Source organism: Ascidia mentula, chromosome 8 (assembly GCF_947561715.1).
Source record: "Ascidia mentula chromosome 8, kaAscMent1.1, whole genome shotgun sequence".
Taxonomy (NCBI): Eukaryota; Metazoa; Chordata; class Ascidiacea; order Phlebobranchia; family Ascidiidae; genus Ascidia; species Ascidia mentula.
The window spans coordinates 6,906,721-6,929,634 of NC_138573.1; the positions used below are offsets into that span (position 1 = coordinate 6,906,721).

Here is a 22,914-nt window from a genome sequence, read left to right on the forward strand (position 1 = left end):
AAACTTGGTGAACAAGGACTGACATACAGTATACTCGTGTATTGAAACGTCCGACCAGCCACTTTCGCAATCACAAACGACGCAGAGAATTTCGTAAACGAGAAAGAATTCACACAAAATTTTTACTACGCGAACCGAGAGTCCCTCCAAATTACACACAGCGTCCGCCAGTGGGCGCACAACATATCGACACAAGTCATATTACGTGATACCGAGAGCACCGGCCGCGATCAGATGCGCTGCCAAGTAAAGCGCGCGAATAAGAAGTGTATTTTGCAAAAGCTGATTACCACTTGCTTACGATGCGCCCAATCACCACCACACCACACCGTTGCAAAGCATAAGCTGCGTGCGAGTAGAAGACGACGCATTATATGAACATCTTATTCCTATCATTGGAGTATGGTCACGTTGGAGCCTAACAAAAGTGAAGTGAGTGTGGCTTATGGAATAAGGAGGCGAGAGCCATTTCCTTTAAGTAACATGCCTGGCAGCTTTAGCAACAACCGGTGAAGTGAGGGTATAGGTTTCGGAACAGTTTTAGGTAGTTTATTATAATAGGTGCGGACAGTATGTACAGTTTTGTTTGAAGATGGTGTTCGAGTTATTCCAGGTTTTGGTATCGACCGAGGTTGGATCCGCGCCAAGTTTGGTTCAAACTTTGCACACGAGTCAAATGACACAGTATATACGTAAAACCTAAAAACACACACACGAAAACGCCTAATTGCTGTCAATCAGATGATTTTCTTAAACGAGATTAAAAATTATGGTGTTAAAAGCACTCCGATAGAGTTGCTTGTGAAAAACATTAAGAATGGCCATGCGGTAAAAATGTTGGAAGGAACTGCTGGTAAGTGACCATGTGGCTCAAAAATTACCCCATCTACGCAAAGCGAAGGTACATGTAAATACAATGTTTTGCTGTTTTTGTAATCGATGTATGAATAAACCAAATTTGATGGTTAGATCTAGTTTTTCAACCCAAACTACGACTTTTTTGTGTTCACAGAGCAATCACTGGGCGCAAAACATCTAAAAGGTTAAAGCAAAAATCGTGATGTCACCGCAGATAGAGATGCTGGGATTTCAAAGTGATCGGGAAATACATAAATTGTGGAACTTGTAAATCTTCGCATTTTTCACTAATTACTCTGCTGTGTCCATTTGATTTTCATCATGGCGAGGAGATCTACCGCCGTTGGTAAGTGGCGGGTTGGCATCCGAGGCGTTGTGTAGAGCACGGGCGTTGATTTTTTCCAGGAAGGTTGGATCGACGAGCGAGAGTTTGGCTGCGAGGAAGGAATGCACGCAGAAGAGAAGCGGGTAGGCCCGTTCACAGTTGAAGCTCTGCGACAAAAGATAACGCCGTGATATTGATGGGAATTCGGAGTTCATCACACATTAATTTAGTGGTGTGATTTTCTTAGTTTATGTAGTTAGCATTGCGCTATTACGTGGCAGCATTCAACGACACTTTGCTGTCATTTCAGCAATGTAAAAACAAAAGGACTGCGAACATTTGGCCTGTCAGCGCGGCTGTGTTGCCTGTTTGCTTGTTAAGTTTGTATTCCTGCTGTTTTACACAGTTACACTGAGGGTATGGCATAATAATAACACTACATGTATTCCATATTGACAAACACGCAACTAGCGAAGTAAATAGGAGGTAGCATGTCATTTTATCCCAGGAATACAAGTGTAAGGTTGTTCTACTACTGTAAAAAGCAATGAGGAAAGGTCGCGACAAACAAAACAATCCACTTTGTCACAGAAATAGCGTTTTGCGGGTGAGGCGCACGTGGAACGATCACGACTACACCAGAACCTGAAAATCTGCTTCGGTTTTCTGCGGGACGAAATTTCACAAAGCTTTTATGCCAATAATATTTGATGCGTTGAGGAAGATTTTTTGTGTTTTAGTAACAAACTATCAACGATTTAATGGTTTATAATTTTTTCGGGGTATTGCGTGTTTTTGCTCCCCGATTGCACGTTATGCGTGAGCTGCATACAGGGCCACTGTTTCGACCTAATACGTTTCATCAGTGCAGTTTTGTGGTGCGGCTCATCCAAAACATATCATTGGCTCCAGTGATCATACATCACATGTCAGTTTACGCCGCAAGAAGACATAAAGTTTGCGTGCCCGGCGCTGCCTCTTGGCAATACAAATGTTTGGAAAGTACCTGAGTTTCGATTTGGTTGGTGGTTCGGTTTTGGAAGGAAAACGAGATGCGAGATTTGCCGTCGTCGGCCGAACCTTTCAGCTGCGAGAACTTGTATTCCCACAAAACATTCTGTTGGTAGAAAAATAATTATTTGTAGAAAACAATCTCGCACAGTTGTAAACAAAATACAACCTAAGAAAACATTAAATCATCCAATAGGAAAAACTAGGACAGTAAAAGATAACTTTAAAGAGGATTTTTTTTTGGAATTGTAGCAACATAATATACAACATCACAAGTTCCACTTAACTAAAACTGTATCCTCGAAAAAAAGCCCGGTTTTGTATTTGGACGAACTACGGACTCTTTGCCTACCACGTTAATCCGTATTAATACAAGTCGAAAGAGCCGCAATCTGCTTTTGGTTAAAGAAGTGAACGCCAGTTAAAACTTTAGTTTTCAATTTGGCGTTGTAAACAGCACTCGTATAGGAATGGCAGAAAAAGGATATTGGAAAATAAATATCACAGTGCTTTTGACCTCGAATTTTGAATGATAATTTACAATGCAAATACACGTGTGTAACATGAATGGATGTTATATTTATGTTGGACATGCAGTTTAACTACAGTAGTTACATTGGAATTTGCAACAAAACTTTTTAAAAGGTATCCATTTACATAAGATTCAATTAAAAAAAGGCTCTTCTGGTAATAATACAGCCGTTTTGTTTCAACTTTAATTTCCTAAGTAACGGCTTGTTTTCAGGTATTTTAAAGTGGCTTACCTATTCTAATAGGCTTTATTGAGCAATCGCAAAAGACTTATGACCCCTACCAAAAATATGTTAAATTTTTTGACGAAAAACCAACAAAAAGTTGATCTAACTGCAAGCAGACCATGACTCAGCCAGTTGTAAATGTATCGCAGAAGTTTTTAATACGTTGGATAACTTCCAAAGTAGTTGCTATAGTAAACTGCTGCTCTGACAATCCGTTAAATCCAGGATGACACAGCATGCGCAAAGTAAATCCTATCAAGTGACGTCACACGAATGCGCACCTGATTCGAGCTGTCAATCATTTTGAAGCCGTGATTGAAGTTGATGACGAATTCACAATGCTGGTCATCAAGTGTTGTGCAGTTGTAGATCTGGTACTGCGCAAAATAATACGATTTGTTACGAGTTTGTAATATTTTATGCAGCACGAGACTGAAGTTGTTAGTAGATGCTATAGAACTTCGAGACTAAAGTCCAACAAGGAAGCTTTTTATATAAATACTCCAATAAACAAGTAAACAATTTGACATTGGTCAAAACGAAGCAGTATATTTGCGTTTCTTGTATTTTGAACAGGCAAGAACCAAAATCGTTTTTAGCAAAATGAAATTTACAACATCGCATTTAATGAAAACCCAAAGCGACATTTTCAATTTAACATGCCCCATTCATTCGTCATAAAAATAGGAAGCAAAGTGAAGTTTCAACCAATCATAAATAAAACTTGCCCAAAATACCCGATGCGTCATGGTCCTATTCTCCAGAGGGCACGTGACAAGCACCCAAAAGCCCACGTGTTTATTGCGTATCGGCGCAACGACCAATAGCAACCCACTGACAACTTTACAGGGCCCATATGTCACTTCACTTGAACGCGCCGAGTTTCCTTTTCAATTTGTCGGACGGTCTCCGACTGTGACGTCACAGAGGCAATTATCCACGTGTACGTGGGCGCGCAAAAGCCTCATCCACACCTTGACGGCATTTGGAGCGCACGAATTTTTAACCACCGCGGGATTGTTCAATTTGGCGACTTTACAACGAGTAGTTAACAATTTTGCGATTATGACGTCACGTTAATGGCCAGCGCGAGTTTCACAACGTTTCACACATGTCGTTTTAGTGTCATACACTGTACAGTTTTATTTAGCATTATATTAATGGTACGAGCGTTGAAATTAACATTGGCAAGTTGCAGAGGCAATCCATATAGCCAACATACTTTCTTCGTGGTTGTAAATGGGCTTTAAGAACATAAACCCAGCTAAGTATACAACTCTTTAACAGATCAAAGCAGGTCACATAAGAAACAATGAGACAGTTTATGATGAGTAAGAGATTGCCACCCGACGAATATACAACAAATGCTCCTACGAGGCTCCGTTCCCTTGAACACATAGGACAAGTAATCTGTCAAGCAAGTTGCCCGGCAGGTGAAGGGCGATATCCTGCCTGTAAATCAAAGGCACATAAACGCCCTTAATTACGACTCCAGGGTCATAGTCTTTGTACTTCGTGCGTTGATTGCTCGATGGTTTGAGTGAGTGTTAGCCTCGACATCAACAACACATCACATTCGAACAAAAAAACAAGCAGACAGCAATAAACTGTCATGCCGGAATTGACCACAAAGTAAAGGCAAAAGTTCATGTTATTCGGAAGTGCGCCAAGGACTTTCGCGGTAAACGCCGCCCTGTCGGCATTTAATTGCACGCCCTAAACACGTCCAACATACTGCCCAGTGTTTAACGCCACGATATACGCAAATATATGATAAATTTATACGTATGCTACTAGACTTACAGAGTAGATTTTTTGGCAAACTTTGGAATTATACGTTGTAAGTAATTTTGCGGCAAAAGAGTTGCTTTATACGAGATCGGCATATTATTTGATTTTAGAGGACCCTTGTATAAGTTCCCGAATAAAATAACATCGCACAACAAAGTAAGTGCAGAGCATGAAACATTTGAAATCCGATAGTGAGTTCGGATGTGAATTCGAAGCAATGACTATTTTTATTGCAGTTTTGTGAACAACATAACAATGTCATGCCTTCACTGCCAGGCGTGTTAAACCCAAGTTAACTGTCCTCCCATTCCTAGGACATTTAACCTTTACACGCCATAAAAGCCATCACCACCCACGTGACGTCAGTACTGGTAACCCAACGAAACTGCTGTAATTTTTTAACAGGACGCACATAAGACAGGTAATTTTCAACCATTACTGACCAAGTAACAAGCCGAGTAGTAGCCAGTTAGCGACGAGCCGACCGTGCGCGTCCACGGTAAAACAGGTCGGGCCAGTTCGGAACGGCGAAGGGACCCGGAGGGCTTGCTTCTCCTATCTGACTTCATTTGTTTCTGCGACGCGGAGAAGGAATGACGTTGGCGATTTCATGAGGGGACCGTTTGTTTTTAGAACGACGCTTGATTTTTAATGGCGCCCTGTTGTGTGGCTTTTGATTTAGATCGTCTATCACTAAAACTGAAAGGAAGATGCCGCAGACTAAAGGAAAATAACAACACAATTGAAAAAAGAATTCAATCTAAAGGATAGTAGTAGCAATGTTAAACGTGAGCAGCAAAAAGCATGGGGACAGGAGCTCCTGTTATGACGGTGGCAAGCCTAACCCGAATAGTAACAGATCGCACACTATTAGGTAAAGTGAGACGATCAATTTACTTGACGATGAGTTCAAAACTTCTGGCCGAGTCAGGTTGTTCAACGCACCCGAAAGTTTACAGAATCACGAAATGCCAGCGCAGGTAACAGATACGTTCATGACACGGCTATTGAGGAAACGAGGCGAGATAAGATCAAGGAGTCAATGTCGCAACGATGACAGTGGGAAAGATTGTAACTGTACATGACCAATGTAACTTCCGAAGTATGTAATTGCAGGTTAAGGACAAGCGCGAGCTGACCGCTAAGAAATTGCCTGCGAGTGGGTTTGGCTAAAATGTGATAGGAAACTTCCAGGCAGAGCGGTCGAACTTGCAATACCACATTTTCGGCATTTCAATGACGTTTGCCGGGCATTAGACCTCTCGCTGAAAAAGTTTGTTTGCGGGCGCGGCCGGCCTTTAATCCGCTTTCACGAGGCGGCAAATCAATGTGCGAGACAGGACTCAAATCGCGAGCTATTGTTTTCCTCGCCGTCGGGACACAAATTAATATGATTCTCCTTCACAGAAATAGGCAAAACAACGCTTTGACGGCGATCCCGATTTCACCGTCATTGAGTGGTGAGCACACACAGTACGTGTTAACAGCGCCCCGGGCGAACACCATAACTCCGTCCGTGGGAGCGAAGAGGCCGCATCTGGACTGGAAAGAATTTGACAGAACGGCGAAAAACGACGATTTGGTGGAGGATTTTGCACCTACGTAACGTGGGATTAAGTCACGCGAGCTGCTGACGTCAGGATCTCCGAAAATGAACTTGATTGTGACGTTGACGAGCCTGATGGTCGCTATGGCGACGAGGGCGGTCGCACAGAGCACAACATCAGCGCCACAAGCAATGTGTGCCAGCTATTTGAATCGCTACACGCAGGAAAATCAATGTATATACAGGTGGGTGGTATAGAACTGTCCAAAAGTTATAGTTTCTTTGCCACCATTGTGCAGATTAGACACAAGCTATCTAGTCACGCACGCCAAATGCCAGTGTATTAATAACCTCTTATCTACAAAGCCTAATGCATGCCGTATGTTTTGCGCGTGCTGATGATAATCGTAGACAGGTGCTTACGTTTACAAACGAGGTTAATCAATTGGCTTCATCGAAAAATGCGAAGGTACGGACTAACCCCGTATTTCTACTTTAAATTTGATATCACGCCCCGAAGCCAGACCGCACCGTGTTGACGCCTTAAACAGCTCAAAACCCTTGGTTAAAATTTCAAAACATTGCTTGAAACCGGATGATTTCGAGACACTTGAACATGTCCCGGCGTTGAAACTCATTAAATTCCAATGGCGTATTATCGTGTGTTTGCTGGAACCTTATAGACCCGCAGTTTTTCAATAATATTTTGGGTGACAAGAAGTGCCTCACACAAATGTTGTTATTGAGAATATTGTTGTCCAAGCAAATGGTCCAACTCTATAGAGCATTGACTATCACACATCGCACTTTATTAAGCAGTACTGTATTCAATACTGATTATAATATTTGCCAAACCTCACCAAAACTTAACAAAAAAAAACGTTTGTAATGATGCTACATGAGGTGTGGGTAGCATTGGTATTGCAGGGTGGAAACCAACAGTTATAAGGAACAATTAGGCATACGAAACTACCTATAGCGTATACCGTTTTTGTGCCAATAACGCACGCAACTGTTTATCGGCGCGGCGTATGTCAAGTTTCGCGGCTCGCGCTCTGTTTAAACAAACTGCCTCTAAACGTTGTCCTCATCTACAAATTGCAGTTTTATCGTTCCCAAGAAAGACCGCGACCATTGCCCTGGGCTTGAAGACCAAGTTCGGACTCTCCATGCGACTGTTCAAGGTAGGTGTGATTTAAATCTGAACTTGTGTGACTGGCTAATACGCGCGTCAACAAATTTGAAAAGCTAATCGCTTTGTGTTTCAAGAGATTGCGTCACCGCTTTAGCGTTTTTTTGACGTTTCATCTCAGAAGACAAGTGCCAAAACTTATTGCCAAGTTGTTTTGCTGGAAATTTTAGCCAGCTGTTGTACTTGAAGCGTTGTACAAGCGTTGACATAGGAAACTTAAGGATTTTTTAGCTATGTACGTAACGTCAGTCCAGTTCTCAAGAGCAAAATATTTGTGTCTCAAAAATGGAATATGGCGGCGTATCCTCTTTTGCATTCCTAGACAATAAGCAAAGCGACCCAGTATTTAGATTCCGGCGAATGCCCTAAAAATAATAAACTTCGTCGGTAAGCTTGAAATGACGGCAATATAGCGACGAAATTTGAGTGCTCGTGGTGCACTGGATAACCCTTAGCAAGGATGCGACAAGTGTGGCATTGTGAGGAACCGCGTAGCGCCCAAGGGCATGATGGCGCTTTGCCACTGACGTGTATTAAGCCGGCGGACGGATGCCACCAGATAACAAAAGCTGATAAGGGGAAAAGGAGGTTATTCGTGATGACTCGGTAAAATCGAAAGGGTAATTAATATAACGGTAGGACAAAAACTACTGCTTGATCAAAACAAGTTTTAATGTTACACCGATTGATGGGGGTGGTTTTGCAAGAAAACTTTTATACAGCGCTAGCGGGCGACATTTTCTTTGCAAATAAGTGCGATCCAATTTTCGGGTTCCGACAAGGGTGTCATCGCGAAACGACATTTCGCCGGGCGAGCACACAAATACGCCTCACTGCTTGATCCCCGTACCACGCATATCTACAGGCAGTGGAATAGGTGTGTCGGTTTTGTTGGTGGCGAGGTAATAAGCGCATCAGGATCTATTTTCGTTTTTATCGTTCCGCCCGGCGTTATGAGGTCATTCCTTCCAGCCCCTGCCAATCTGGGGCAAATTTTATATAACAATTTTTATGACTCGCGTTACCCAGACATTTTCTGGGAATTTGATTTAAATTAGAATTTTGATGATGTCCGGAGGGAGAAATGATAGATAGGCCTCTATATTCTACTAACCAACAGGTTTTGATGATTTTGTATATTGGTTAATACTAGACATCACATTCACCAACAGTTTGGAACAAAAGTAACAAGACCACATGCAGTTATTGGCGAGGCATCAATGTCGTGTATACTGTTTACATTTAAAAAAGGAAAAACATTCCTTGGCATTGAAACAAAAACATTTAAAACAAACAAACAAATCTCTGTCTACTCAGATTTGATAAGGAGGCAGAACGACACCGACCTACAGATTCGCAACATCAACAAGAACGAGGAGAACATGAAGAACATTGGAAGAATGGAGGCTCAGATACGGGAGCTTCAAAATCGGGACGCCCGGAAGACGAAGGAGTACAACGACCTTATCGCAGAGAAAAACAGGCTTCAAACTTCGTGAGTGTTGACAAAATGAAAGGAATTTACCTCTTATACCAGTCAAAGTAGCTTTCGACCTATATCTAAAGTTCTGATCTATTTGCAGACAATGCTTAACGCGCTTTGCTTGTTCTGCGTAACATTCATAAAGTGTTTAAAATTTGTTTGAGTACTGGGCAGCATATAACATCTTCCCCTTTGCACAGCTTGACAGAATCGCAGATCCGGTCTCAAAACGTGGAGGCGGCTTTGCAAGATGCAAGAAACCAGCTCACGCCATTGGACAGAAATCACAGCGCTCTTCTGAACGACTTTTCCATCCTCAGACACAATCTAACCCAGCTGACGAAAGAACACGCTAAGTTGAAGGCGGCCTATTCTGCACTGGAGGTAATCAACATTTGCTGCTAAAATAGATCGCGCGCAGCTGTCGTTTGTTAGTTTTTACGTTTCGTATTTTTCTGGTGGAGTTGGGAATCACTTTTTGCAATACTACAACATTTTAGAACAATATAACGGTCAGCATCTAAAATCTGTCAACCAGTCAGCACAAATATATTTCGCTGCAATAAGCATCGCCAGTGTCCATAAACAACGCAAAAATGGTTTAAAATTAGAAAAGGGTCAATAATACCTCACGCACGCCCCACTCAAAACTTCTACCCCTTCCAAAAAGCGTCTTCATTTTGCAAAATTACAAAAACGGAAGCGGTACCAAACAGGAACCACAGCGAACCGCTGGAATTCTTTAAGCTCACACTAAAGCTTATGACTCAACCACAATCTTCCTTAATCCAGAAAAACAAGACCTGCTCAGATGTGAACAAGCACCTTCCATCGTGCGCGATGATCAAGGAATGGGGATACACGGAGTCAGGTGATGCGATGATCGATCCGGACGGTGAAGGTGGAGTTGAACCATTCCTGGTGTACTGCGATATGGACTCTGACCCGTCGACCGGGATTACAGTTATTAGGAACACTCACTCGGTAAGGGTGGTATGGAGATTTGTAGGGGATGTGAGATCGTTTGAACAGAGTGTTTGCAGCGTATACTACATTTTTCGGCAATGTACGATCATTTGGCCGCAAATAATAATGCCAGTTTTCAATGATAAGGTAATGTTTACCTCGTTGCGTAGTTGCCTATTCACTGCCCAACCCTACATTTCAATGTGTCACCAGTAAGTGTATAATATCGTTAAATAACACGCTCTGGTAAAATATCTGCTATCATTAGATATTAGCGCCATAACCAAAACATCAACGATCGTTGTTTTATCCTGCAGGAAGACACGTACATCACTGGGTGCGATGAGGTCGGCTGTTTCTCGCAAAGTGTCGACTACGCCGGCGTCAGCACGTCACAAATCGCCAAACTGGTCGATATATCGATCGCGTGTGAGCAATACGTGCGATACAAGTGCTACGACTCGAAGTTGCTTCGTGACGGTAAGTATATTAAACGTAAGCTGCTGCTGCTAAAACGCTGGTGCGGTGGTATGTAACACCACGGGCTAATGCCTCATACTGGAATATCCCTTCTTAGTAGGCATTGTGTAAGACGTTATGCAACAACAATCGTAGACCAGTGGTAAAAGCAAATAGACAAACGCATATTGAGCAATTTTCCATTTTGGCTGGTAAATCGCGTTTGGATGCCCAATACAGCAATCTTGGCGTACTTTCTTTCCAACAAAAACTAATGATCAACATCGCTATTTTTAGGCACCGGTTGGTGGGTTTCTCGAAACAACACGAGGATGGATTACTGGGGCGGGGCAGCACCGGGAAGCAACAAGTGTGCTTGCGGCATGACCGGAACTTGCCAGGATCCGAATGAAGTCTGCAACTGTGATTCGGATTCAGAAGACTGGCTTGAAGATGCGGGTACGTGTTGGAATACAGTAGAAGTGCGAGATTGTCGCGTTGCGTGTAACACTTGGGCAACTTTACAAAAGACGGCATGTTAATTACTTTCGTCATGATTTTGAGCTGAGCACTACGCCCATTGTGTAGCTTACAATACTGATAGACGCGTCAAAGAAAATTGTTTTTACACCAACTCTCAAACTTCAGTTTTCCTATCCTAAGTATCCTACATAACCAAAGAACCATACGTCACGAGATAAATATTTATTGTAGGTTTTCTCCGCGACAAGGACTCCCTGCCTGTGACCGGCCTCCGATTTGGCGATATCGGTACTGGTGCCAATGAAAAAGCGAAATACACGCTTGGGTCACTCCGCTGCAAATGGAATGTCAACAGTACTGTGCCTTCGTGCGGAGCGCTGCAAAAGGCCGGCGTCCAGCGTTCGGGCAACTTCCTGGTGGACCCAGATGGCCCGAGTGGGCCCCTTGCGGCCCAACTGACACACTGCGACCTGGAATCTGGCACCAACAGTAGCCGGGGTGTGGTTACGAACGTGCAGCGCAATCCAAACTTGTTCGTTTTCAGCGACTGTGGCCAGAAGTCCGGACGCTTCGGGCCTACACAGGAGTTGTGCAACACATCGTATTCGGGAAGTAATGTGTTCGTGCGAGTGGTTGAAGGCATGCAGATGTGGCGAGTACCACGTAGTGGTAAATACATGATCTCTGCCTACGGTCCAAGCGGCTTCCACAAGGTGAAGAGCCTGGCCGGACACGGTGCAGTAGCAACCGGGCAATTCAACTTTGCCGGTGGAACACAGATGAAGGTAAGAGACTTGTCGGTAGTCCATGCTGTCATGCGCTGCCGATTTCATTAATTGAAACTACTAATTATTAAAACTGAAAATAAATTATAACTGTGTGCAAAGTGACATTCTTCTCTTCCATACGCTAAGAATTTGGGTACTGTATGTATGGTAAAATACAATGGGCCCCTTGTTAACTTTCACTATTTGTTTGTCATAGATTCTGGTCGGACAAAAGGGTTTGTTCCACGGCGGCTCCGGAGGAACATTCGTGATCATGATGAAAGAGACTTACACAGCAGTGCCGTACGTGATTGCAGGTGCTGGTGGCAGTTCAACCAACGAAGCAAACGCAAACTACGAGGTAATGTTCCCCAATTGAAAGATGAGAGTTTACTCCTAACTTTGTTGCTATGACAAAGTGCAGAACTAATGCTAATGTTAATTTTTAGTACACGGATGCAAGTACCGTACCCAACGCAAAAGACGGATCTCTAACAGGAACTAATTTCGGACACGGAGGAAAGGATGGAAACGGGGGAGAAAGAGGAAACACAATATCTGGTACCAACACGCCGGGTAAGAAAATAAACATTCGTCGGGCATTTTTGCTTCCACAATGTGAAGTATAGACTACAATACAACTTTTGATGCTTTGGATAGAAATTTCAAACATATCGGACGGTCGTTTTTGGCCAACGTATAGTATCGGAATTCTTTCAAATAGTTTCACGCAAAAACCTTGAGTAATTTTTTCGGTCAGAAGACTTTCGTTTTAGCATATATATATATTTCGCCTACTCCTAGGCATTATCAGTATCACTTAAAGAACACAGTCTAAAACAGGAGTACTCCTTTAATTTACCTAATTAAAAAACAACAAATAAGCTGACATACAGATGTAAAGTTTGCATAAGGATGCATTAAGTCCATTCAGCTGCTGAAGATAGATGAAACGTGAAACAAAAACACTCTTGCCAAATGACGCTTTATGTATGATTTATCTTCAGGTGGCGGAGCTGGATTCCGTACGGGTGGAACCCCATCAAGTGACAACCGATTCGAGGATCCGAAAGCGGCGCGGGCCATCAAAGGAACCGGAAGTGGTTCAGAGGCACCCGGAGTCGGTGGTAGCTATCTGTACATCACCAAGTACTACGACGGAGGTTTCGGAGGAGGTGGATCAGGATCTAAAAGCGAGCCTGGAGGAGCCGGAGGATACTCAGGTGGTGGAGGAGGAAGCACACAAGGGTACTCTGGAGGCGGAGGATCGTACATCCGCACGGAGGATGCAACCGCACCGAAGATTGTTTCGAATCATCTTGGAAGCGGACGCGTGGTGATAGAGTATCTCGGACCAGCGCAAAGACTCTAGCGTGATATCATTCATTCTTGTTTTCGCTTTTTTCTGCGAATATTTAAGAGCTCCGACTTGGGGCGCCACTGCACGTCGTGATCGACTAGTTCCCTGAGATGCAGTCTTGCCGTTGGGTTCGGTGCCCTTTTCCTCGAGATTGACAATGTTTTTTTTATAGTATTAAGGGTATTTATTTCATGGGTAATAAGATTCTTTGGGGCTAAAGGGTTGGGTCTGGATTTTACCTGTCTAGGTCAAATTTGCAGTTTTTGGCCTAATCTATGCAGACGTATATTTGGATTTTTAATGAAGAGTTTGTTGCACTTTGCTTTCTTTTCTCTCATTGATCTTAAAGCAAACTTGTTGCAGGGGCTATCGTGTATATTGCTCGCCTTGTGAAACCGAATAAATAATACAAACACAAGTTTTTTTTCCTTTTTTTACCTTTTTTTCGGATATACGGTGCATGCTTGCAAATCATTTGAAACTAATTGTAGTTTGTTACAATCTAGAAATACTAAACGTGTAGTGACGTGAAAACAAACATGTTTCCAGAAGAGGGTTTTCTCCACAAATACCAAAAAAATGTTTCCCGTTTTACTCAAAATGATATAGTAGACATCACTGGTATAGTGTAAAATACTTGTTTAATTGTGCAAGAAAACTAGATCCTCAAACATTACAATATGCCTGGCAAGAGCAGCAAAAAAAATACCTGCTACACAATCCCTAAAGGACACTAAATAACAACAGCAGAAGTGCACAGAATCGTAGAGATATGTTACAATGGAACCCAAATCGTATAACGTTGGCCACACTCCTTGAGCGACGATACTCTGCAAATGACAAGATCGCAAAGGCGTTCAGCGCCGCATGCCAGAGTCTGACACTGGGGGCCGTTTGATGGAATACTGCCGTGCCAAGAGACGATGTTGTTTCATTAGAAGACAAGATCGATGCAAAATGAATGAAAGGCGACGGTTAATTGCATCGCTGACGGCCAACTATCGGCTACAGAACGCTTAACCCGCGATCCTATACACGAGAATGGCATATACCGTCTCGAATATATTAAACTTCCATTTGGGAAAGAACGGAGAATAACTCAAAATCTTATCATACGCGAAAAATACAATCAATTATAAAAAAAAGGTATTAATTGTAGCTCACTAATTTTTTTGTTTTGTTTCATATCATATCGCAGAATATTGGGTAACAACTACTTTAAAAACACTCACAGTGGATAAACCCAGTTTTGGATATGTAAAATTGTGGTGTGGGGATTTCTGCCACTGAAAGTTGAAAAACATCTCTGCCCTTCAACCAAGGTCGAAGGGGCGCAAAGTAAAGTGTTTTTCTGGCCCTGGTACACCGAAAACGCATTACACATTAACCCCGTCAGTAATATTCATCTCCTGCTGTTTATGCCTTGCCGCAAATTTTACTCTCGTGTGCGAAATTAAAGTCAATATTTGATATCCAAGTTTCGCGAGGTATCAGCGACTGGAAAATAGCGGCCTGATTACGCACATATTTGCTCAAATGAAGATGATATTACGGTGGCGATGAAAACGTACGTTACGCACTGCAGGTTAGGTGGTCAAAAACAGCCCAGCAAAGGCATTTATTTTATCTTTAAGCTGAGCCATTATGGCCTGAAAGCCATGTACGGCGGCCTTTCAGACAATCAAACGTTATGTCCGTAATTTGTACATTCAGCGAACGTGAAAACTCTAGGTTTTAATTTCTTGTGAGAGAAAACTCTTACCTGCAACCTGTACACGGCCTCGTGGGTGGCTTTCTGAATGCTTCCCTCCAACCGGATCAAATCATCTTAAAAATAACGTATTAAAAATACAGGATTGAGGAAAAAACAGTCTATAATACAATGTAACGCATCCATTCATGTCGCTTTTAATCAAACTCAAATGCAAGTTAGGAAGACAAATCGCTTATGCCTTATTCAGCCCACGCCTAATGTCTTTGTTAGGCAAAATTTGTACACGGAGCGGCCTGGCTGGTGGTGGCTTAATGGAGGCACAGCTTCAACGTTTCGCAATTAGAGAACCACTATGACGTCAAGCTGCTCGCTGAGCTGTCGGGGGGCATGAAAACTTCATTATCGGGTAAAGATCAGTAAAATGTCTTTGAAAGTTCCCGTCGCAGAGTTCCTGGTCCCGGCATCGACAAATAAACGTTTCAATAGGGGGAAGTATTTGGTGGGAAAGGAGTAGACCAATGAAAGCCCGTTTTTTACTTTTACATTTTTTAATATAGTGTGACTCAAGGTGCTAGCGGTAGTAAAATATTACAGGTAAACACGTAGTCCCAGTAGAATACTGATAACGTACAGTTTTATGATGGGCACCATACTGATATGCGTCACCATACTGAAGGTTTTGGGCCGCGTTTAGGGGAGAGGAGATTACATGGCAACACTGCCAACGTTAAAAGCATTTGTAACCGAAAATACGCAAGTACTTAACTTTCCCCCTACACTTCACAGCGATAAAAGGATTAAAAATAGAACAAGTGCAGTTCTGCGCCTCATTTCCCTGAACAAAAACCCAATTATTGAGGCGTCATTAATCATTAATGCAGAAACAATAGGGCCATAAACGTTATCGCTCTACCTCTTGTCTGCAAACTGCAGTACGTCGGCGACTTCGAAGAGTGCTGGATGCTGAAGCAGTGCTGTCTGCCGTCGAGCAGTTGCCGTGGCAACACGTGTGAGCGGCAAAGCGATTCGTGGAGAAGGTGGACACGTGAGCAGTTCGACCAATCGTCGCTTGTTTGCTGAAGTGAATAAACAAACTTCTAGGTTATGTCCGGAAACCCATAAAGACGTGAATGAAGTATTCTAGTCATAATTCATGTCACAAAATGCCCACACATAACTAAAGGTTTTAGGAGTACTTTGACAATGAATCCGGTCTGCGCAAAGGCAAGCTTGCACAGTATATATAAGTTATGTTTTAAGTATGAAGTGGAACTATTCCTCGCAACGTAGTTTCAAGAGCGTGGAACGAACGCATCTTCGTTCAGTCACGAAACAAGTTAGGATCCACATCAAACAACAGCCTCCTAATATCAAGCTGTCGTCAATCGCCACCTTTACTAATCTCCAAGCAGTGTACGACAAGTTACTACAAGCTGAAGGCGCTGAAAGAGATTTGAAAGCGATTGCAAAAATAACAGAGCGACCAACACAAGGAGTCCAACCTGGTTGACCCATATAGCGTCCAGTCAATAGCCATTGTACATACGGTTTGTCGGAGTCGCGGTGGAACCGTTAAAGTACTCAATTTCCGAGACAATGGATAACGTGGAACACACGTTGTGTCCCGCCGGGCGGGAAGCCGTTTGTGGACAGAATAAACACAGCAGCTCCGGTCTCGTAAAGCACAAGTGGTTTTTGGTTGACACAAAATGACGGTGTCTCCCGGTGCATGGAACAAGAGCCTTCACGTGCTTAAAGGTGAACTGGCCATTCAATAGTATGGTGGTGGAGGGTGGTCGAAAATATCGGTTTAATAAACGCGCATTAAACGGCTACTGGGCTCTTGCATCGTAACGAGTAAAATAAGGCGATGACATCCAGTATTGTTAAACATATAGCAATCACCGCCTAAATCCTAAAGGCAGCTATAACATGCCACACTAAAGGTTCTCCGGCGAGGACACGTTGCACTTGCGCAAGCGATATTTTGACCAAATAGCTTTCACATACATTATCGTAACATACCACCAACGTAAACAACCAGACAAGATAAGCGTCGAGGAGTTGGTGAAATCGAGGGAAGGAGAATGCCAATCGGGCGGGAAAAACCAATCGAAACTCAATCAACCGCTGGCGCTTATGCTGGTTAGTATAAATTATGCAGAAGATATTTAAAGAGATACTACATCAACGTAAGTCAGGCGGTAGGAATCCCAATGACGCAAATTTTGAAGACATACACGGTACGTTATATTGATTTCATTATCGACGAACTCGGGCTGTTTGGGGAGGAAGATTATTGACAGCTGGGAAGTTTGTTTGTAGTATAATGCAACTAAGTGTGAATTGCAAACGCAGTAGAGAGCATTTTTAATTTTATTAAAAGCTGACGGTGTTATGTTGAAAAAGAGAATTTTAATGACGCCAGCGAAGTTCAAATTTAAAAGTAAACGAATGAGAAGTCAAAGGTTGGTATTTCTGAACAAAATACAATCCATTTGCAAACATTGGCGGTTTTATTTAGTTATGATCATTTCTTTCTATTTTAACGAATACGACCCAATTCCTCCGCGCCCGATTCCTGAGAAATAAAGCGTTTCCAACTTAAAAATTTCGAAAAACTGCAAAACGTTTCTTTACTGCTAAGTTTCTCAACAACATAAAGATTCAAAGTGTTAAACTTGGCAAGTTGATTCGACCAACGGCGTATGTGGTCCACATTTAACCCCACCCACCCCAAATCACGAATTCAAGCACAGTTGCCAATCTTATTCCAACAACAAACTTTACAGGAACGATTGCGCGTCGAAATTGACAACACCCCAGTAACGCCGGAAACGCTTCCCGGTCAAGTCCAAGCAGTTTTAATCGACGCTTTTTCAATGAGGCTCGACCAAACGGAGCAAGCACTACAGGGCATTGCTGTATCTCTGCAGCCAAGTGCGATCGATTCCTGCCACACGAGTGACATTCGATTAAGGGGTGGAGCCAGCCGACAAGCGCCACAATCGATGCGTCAATGCCTCTGTATTAGAGGAACGCCCAAGCACTGACTGGTTATTTCGTGAAAGCATTGTTTTCCTATGGATGCATTTGTTTCAAGCGTGGTGCACATGGTAGCATACCAGCGGTAGAATTTAAATTCTGCATACAGATGGCCACTGTTTCGATCTATTGGTTTCATGCTAATATAAACAAGCATAGCGCAGAATTCATATTATTGAATCCATGCTTATTAGTAGGACTTATGGGTCGCCAGAATTAAGCTTTCAAAACAAAAAATAAATGTAGCCTTATGACGCGTCATCAGCATAATCCTTTAGATAAGTCTCATTACAATCACAACATAAGTATTAAACATCAATTCATATACACATCGATTCCACGTACTGGTCGTCATACGTTACATCACAAGCCTTACCGGCGGCTGGTCGAAAATCATCAGTTTGTCGCCGCGAATAGCGATGAAGCAAGATCTCCACGGAGGACCTACGTTGTTTGGCGTCGTTGGCCGCTCGCCTATCCAACCCATGTAGTAGATTGGGGTGTTGGTATGCTCGCCATGGCTGTCCTCTCTCCAGTCTTCAGCCTTTGGGAAAGGTAAACAAGGTAAGGTTTCGTTCCGGAGCATTACCCGGGAATTTGATTTGTCTATGGCTCTTTCTTTGATCAGTTGCGCCGATAGGGCTGGAAGACAAACACAGCTCCATAGTTGAACCGGAGAGATCATCAACCAGCCCCTTGCACTCCTAGCATTGTGGCCTTGATTTAGGTAACATACGGTAAAATTCGTTTCTCGGTACTGGCGTCAGTACCCATATGAATGAGTGGACGCCGAGGTTAAAATGCATCAAATCTCCCGGTTCAGCTCTTGTTTCAAACGTCCGAATGTACTTCTTATACACAGAAGTGTGACAACTGTTGAAAATACGATCTCACGATTGACATTACGCATTGCTGCGAAACGCGTCTTTTGCGCCTCATTAACTGTTAAGAGACGTGCAGACCCAAGCAATCAACCGCCCGAAATAGGACTAAGACTGATCAATAAGCTTAAAAAAATCATTTCATGAGCAATTAAGCGAGACATGGCAAGAAGCCTTGCCAAGCGTGGCGCGCATGAATCGACGCGATGGAGTTAGTGGTTGGCAATTCGGTTTTCGGCAGAAAATCTAATTGCTACTGGCCCCTTATGGACCTGCGTTGAGTTTTGGTCGCCTTGGCGTTACGCGGCTTTGTAGAGTTAAGCGCTGGAAAGTAATTTTCTACGTCGATCGATTAAGCTAGCCTTGCCGAAAGCTACATTTGCGAACTTGTGCTAAGAGCACTCAAATGCTTTCAGCACAACCGTGATAGTGTACGTGAAATAGACCACCGACACAAACTTACCAACAAGCGTAACCGTAAATTGCGGATTCATTGTACCATTGTAAAAAGATCGCACGCTTTTGTTGCCAAAAGGGCGATCACCGTCTTTACACATGCTCGAAGTTTGCGCGGGAAATCGGGTATAGGCTATTAAACACCGACCGACCGGAAAGCGAATTCGTTTACAATCGGGGCCGATTACGAACCAACACGCGGAACAGGAATGCTTTTGTGACTGCGTGGCACACAGTACAAGGCAGGAAATGTGAAGGTAATTAGACTATCAGACTGAAAAACGGATCAGCTACAGTTGCTGGTTCGTGTGCTATTATATTTTAAAACCATTGTGCAGACGAGAGAAACTTATTTGTGTATTTCCGGTCAAACATTGCTCTACTTAACTCCGCTTATTTATAGATTACTTGCTAGAGTTCCTTTTCACTGGCGAAACAGACTGTGCGTCACAATACAATGTACACACTAAATATGCAAGCGTGATTCATAACCAATGCCTACAAAAAAGGAAAACCGTGTTTTTCTATGATCACGAAAATGGGCAGGCGCACGTTTCTCACTGACCTGCTTTATGTTGGCTTGGTGAATGGCGATCGACACAGCTTGTACCCAATCGGTAAGGTCGGCTTTGCCTGTACAAGTGATCAGTCCAGATCTGGTGCCGTCGCATGCAATCACTTCAAAGCAGTCCTCCCTACAAAAAAGGCAAAATAAAGGTCAGGATTTTCTACTTGGAAACATTTGCCATGGTTGATAAAAACTAAAAACACTCCCAAAGCTTTCTAATGCCTGTGAATATAACATAAGGTTTAATACGTTTGGAATTACGCTTTGACACCAAAATGCTTAAATAAGAGAATCTTGTATGTTTTGGGCGAATGTACAGAAAGCATCAAACCACTGCCCAAGTTGCACGAGCGTTCAAAACACGAGTGGCTCGGATGCTTCCGCCGGTGGTGGAAAACGTAGAAAAATCAAGCACTACAATCCTCTTACCAAGCAGCTGGAACATATAGCCAACTCACCGAGTTCGATCCGTTCCCTCTTCGTAGTGTTCCAGTTGCGCAAGTGCCAGTGGGATTGTGACGTCACTCCTCCACGGTCGGATCGTTGAAGAGTCGAGTTGGGTGCTCTCGTTTAAACGGTTTGGCGTGTTGTGGGAGCTGGTGGCGGGCTCTGCGTGCATTTGGGCTGGGGTCGCCTTGCTCGGTAAAGGGGGCGGCTGTTCGTACAGCTTGGGTTGCGATGGCGGGGAATTACCCGACGGTCGGCGCTCGTCGGATGGCGAAAGTGGCTGGTCGGACGATACGGAGCTTTTACTTGGAGCTGCAACACAGTAATGGAGAGTTGGCTCGGCCAAGTAGCATCCGTTGCCGTGATAAAGGCTTAACACCAATTCTTACTCAAAAATTCAAAATGCTGTGAATCATGGTGTCTGTTTTTCAAATAGTTTCCTGTGCATGGAGCTTGTAAACGCAAACTAATTAAACACCTATAACGCATGTAACCAGTTATCAATTTAATGAAACTGGGACTTCCATTCCAATTTAATCGTCCTTGTGTGTCAGGTAAGCGAGTATAGTTGACAACGCCTAAAGCATTATGATTTACGTTTACACATGGTCCACGCACACCCCTTAAACGAGGCTTAGGAAAGGCGCTGATCGGAGCAATTGGACACTCTGTAAACACACACAGAACAGATGAGCACTCACTCACTTGCTGATGAGGCGGCAGTTCGAAGCACGTGGTTGGCGCCGTCGTATGCGCGCACGGTGAGAGCGACTTGGGGCCCACAGGAGCGAAGTTCGGCCACAACGTCATCATGCATCATCTCCTCGACGCGTTTGCCGTTGACCGCAATTATAGCGTCGCCTGGGTGCAGCAGATGCGTTTGGTCGGCTGTGGTAAATAAAATTGATTCGTATTTTCTTCTGGCAATAGATAAGCTGGCAAGAGAAGTATTTGTGTTTGCACTTGGGTCACCCCTATACCAAGAATGTCTTGATATGAAGCAAAGTTGCCATTTATGTGTCATCACAGGATCTTGATTGGAAAGTATGGTAACTTTCTTTACTGCTGTTGGCCCCATGAACCCATAATAAATTTTCCAAAATAAATTTTGGAATTTTGATAGGTGCTAAATCACAAAACAATTAAGCTTTGCCATATCCAAAAATATCAACCAGACCCACAAAAGAAATAACAATACATTTTTTGAACAATATGTAAGTAAAATTTTTGTCAAACTTGTTATTTTCACCTCACCATGACCCTGTTACCCCTAGGTGGCATTTACAAACAGCATGAAATTGGACCCACGATGGCGTATGCCACAAACTATAAATAGGAGCAAATTGTATTTTCCTTTGGTCTTAAGATTGGCACCACTTCTAAGAAAGAAACCAGTTTCACCGAGGAGAAACAGGTTTCTTTTGACAAGCAGTTGTTAGCAGGTCAAACAGTGCACAACAACTTTCATGAGAAATGGTTTAAAATATCATTCAGCCAGCTGTGGCCTATCAAAACAATGAAATAGGAAGACCTGGCATGCAAAAAATATGAATATGAGCTAACAAGAAATATTACTAATTTTGTGGTTGAAAGGATATACCACCAAAAAATTACACTTAAATTTTTGCTTTATATACTTATACAGTTATTTTAGCTGACAGTATTTTGCCATGTATGTATCAAAATATAAAGTTATAGAATGATTTTGTCAGCTATTGATGTTTAGCACGACAATATATTTGTACCTGCTTGGCCACGAAACACTCTTGATACAAGGACTGGAATTCCATGTTCAGCTCCACCCTTTACACTGATACCTAATCCACCCCCAGGTTGTCGTTTAATGGTAACAACCCTTTCAGGATTGGAGGCTTCACTGGCAGGCTAAAAATACAAAGTTACACATTAGTTTTTATGTTTATTTTATACATATTAGGAAACTTCACAGTTGACTTCCAAGTTGCCATTATAGTTACAACAAAGTAGTTCATAAAAAAATTCGGGCATGAGAAAAAAAACTTTTAAAAGTTCAAACATTATATCCGGGCTATTCACTAATTGGTGTGTTAACTTATAACTGCACAAAATAACTGGCTCAAGTTTTAAATTTACCATTGCAGAGGGGCCTGAATCGTCCTGGGTTAAACTAATAGGTGGTTGTGAAGGTGGCAGCAAATCTGGTTTACTTGTGATTGGTACACTCCTGTTGCTAGAATCAGTCGATGACAATGATGCAGTGGTCTGTTAATGCAAATTAGTAAAGATAAATGACATGTTGATGTGGGTAACAATGCTTCCATTCCATTATATTATGCCTAGACAAGGGTGCTAAGATTTGTTGTTTTGTTTGATTTAAGGTTAAACATACTGCTATACATTAACAGTTTATAAATAAGTTCATTTACAGGCAGTAAAAACGTTCCTGTGTTATTTTAACACAACAGAACAAAAAAAAGGAAAATAACTATTGTTTTCAAAGCTAAGGCTGATCTCTTCAAAATAATGTACATATTAAAACATTTAAGCTACACATACTTGACATGAAAATGATTCTTTGTTAGTTGAATGAAGAGGTGAATTAATTGTTGTTGATGGAATTGGAGAACGATGATTGGAATCTTCTAGGTAAGCCAAAATAAGATTATCCGAAGTAAGTTTCACTGACACTTTGCAAGTTTCGCTCCCATCCCCATGTTTAACACTGAGGACCGCCTCTTTCATTGGCAGATAACAGTATCTTTTGGATTGACAGTTACTTTTCTACACAACTGTCATAAATCTTAAAATCTACAAAGTAAAAACGA

The 22,914-nt window shown here is 42.6% G+C and overlaps 2 protein-coding genes across 2 annotated transcripts; one reads left to right on the forward strand and one right to left on the reverse strand.

Annotated features, from left to right (window-relative positions):
* Positions 1-24: 24 nt before the first annotated feature.
* On the reverse strand, positions 25-22,893 carry LOC145910907 (gamma-1-syntrophin-like). The gene is made up of 12 exons (XM_082998124.1): positions 22,646-22,893; positions 22,223-22,351; positions 21,856-21,994; positions 20,816-20,998; positions 20,122-20,422; positions 19,661-19,790; positions 18,135-18,302; positions 15,627-15,789; positions 14,762-14,826; positions 3,234-3,329; positions 2,190-2,300; positions 25-1,350 (listed from the first exon to the last, which is right to left on the reverse strand). The coding sequence occupies exons 1-12, from the start codon at positions 22,829-22,831 to the stop codon at positions 1,150-1,152; spliced, it is 1,872 nt and encodes a 623-aa protein (XP_082854250.1). The 5' UTR covers positions 22,832-22,893; the 3' UTR covers positions 25-1,149.
* Positions 6,156-13,391, forward strand: LOC145911295 (uncharacterized). Its single transcript, XM_082998585.1, has 11 exons — positions 6,156-6,534; positions 7,394-7,473; positions 8,799-8,976; positions 9,165-9,348; positions 9,757-9,948; positions 10,248-10,410; positions 10,687-10,848; positions 11,104-11,657; positions 11,857-12,000; positions 12,089-12,215; positions 12,647-13,391. Exons 1-11 carry the CDS (start codon positions 6,395-6,397, stop codon positions 13,009-13,011), a joined length of 2,289 nt encoding a protein of 762 aa, XP_082854711.1. The 5' UTR covers positions 6,156-6,394; the 3' UTR covers positions 13,012-13,391.
* Positions 22,894-22,914: the final 21 nt, after the last annotated feature.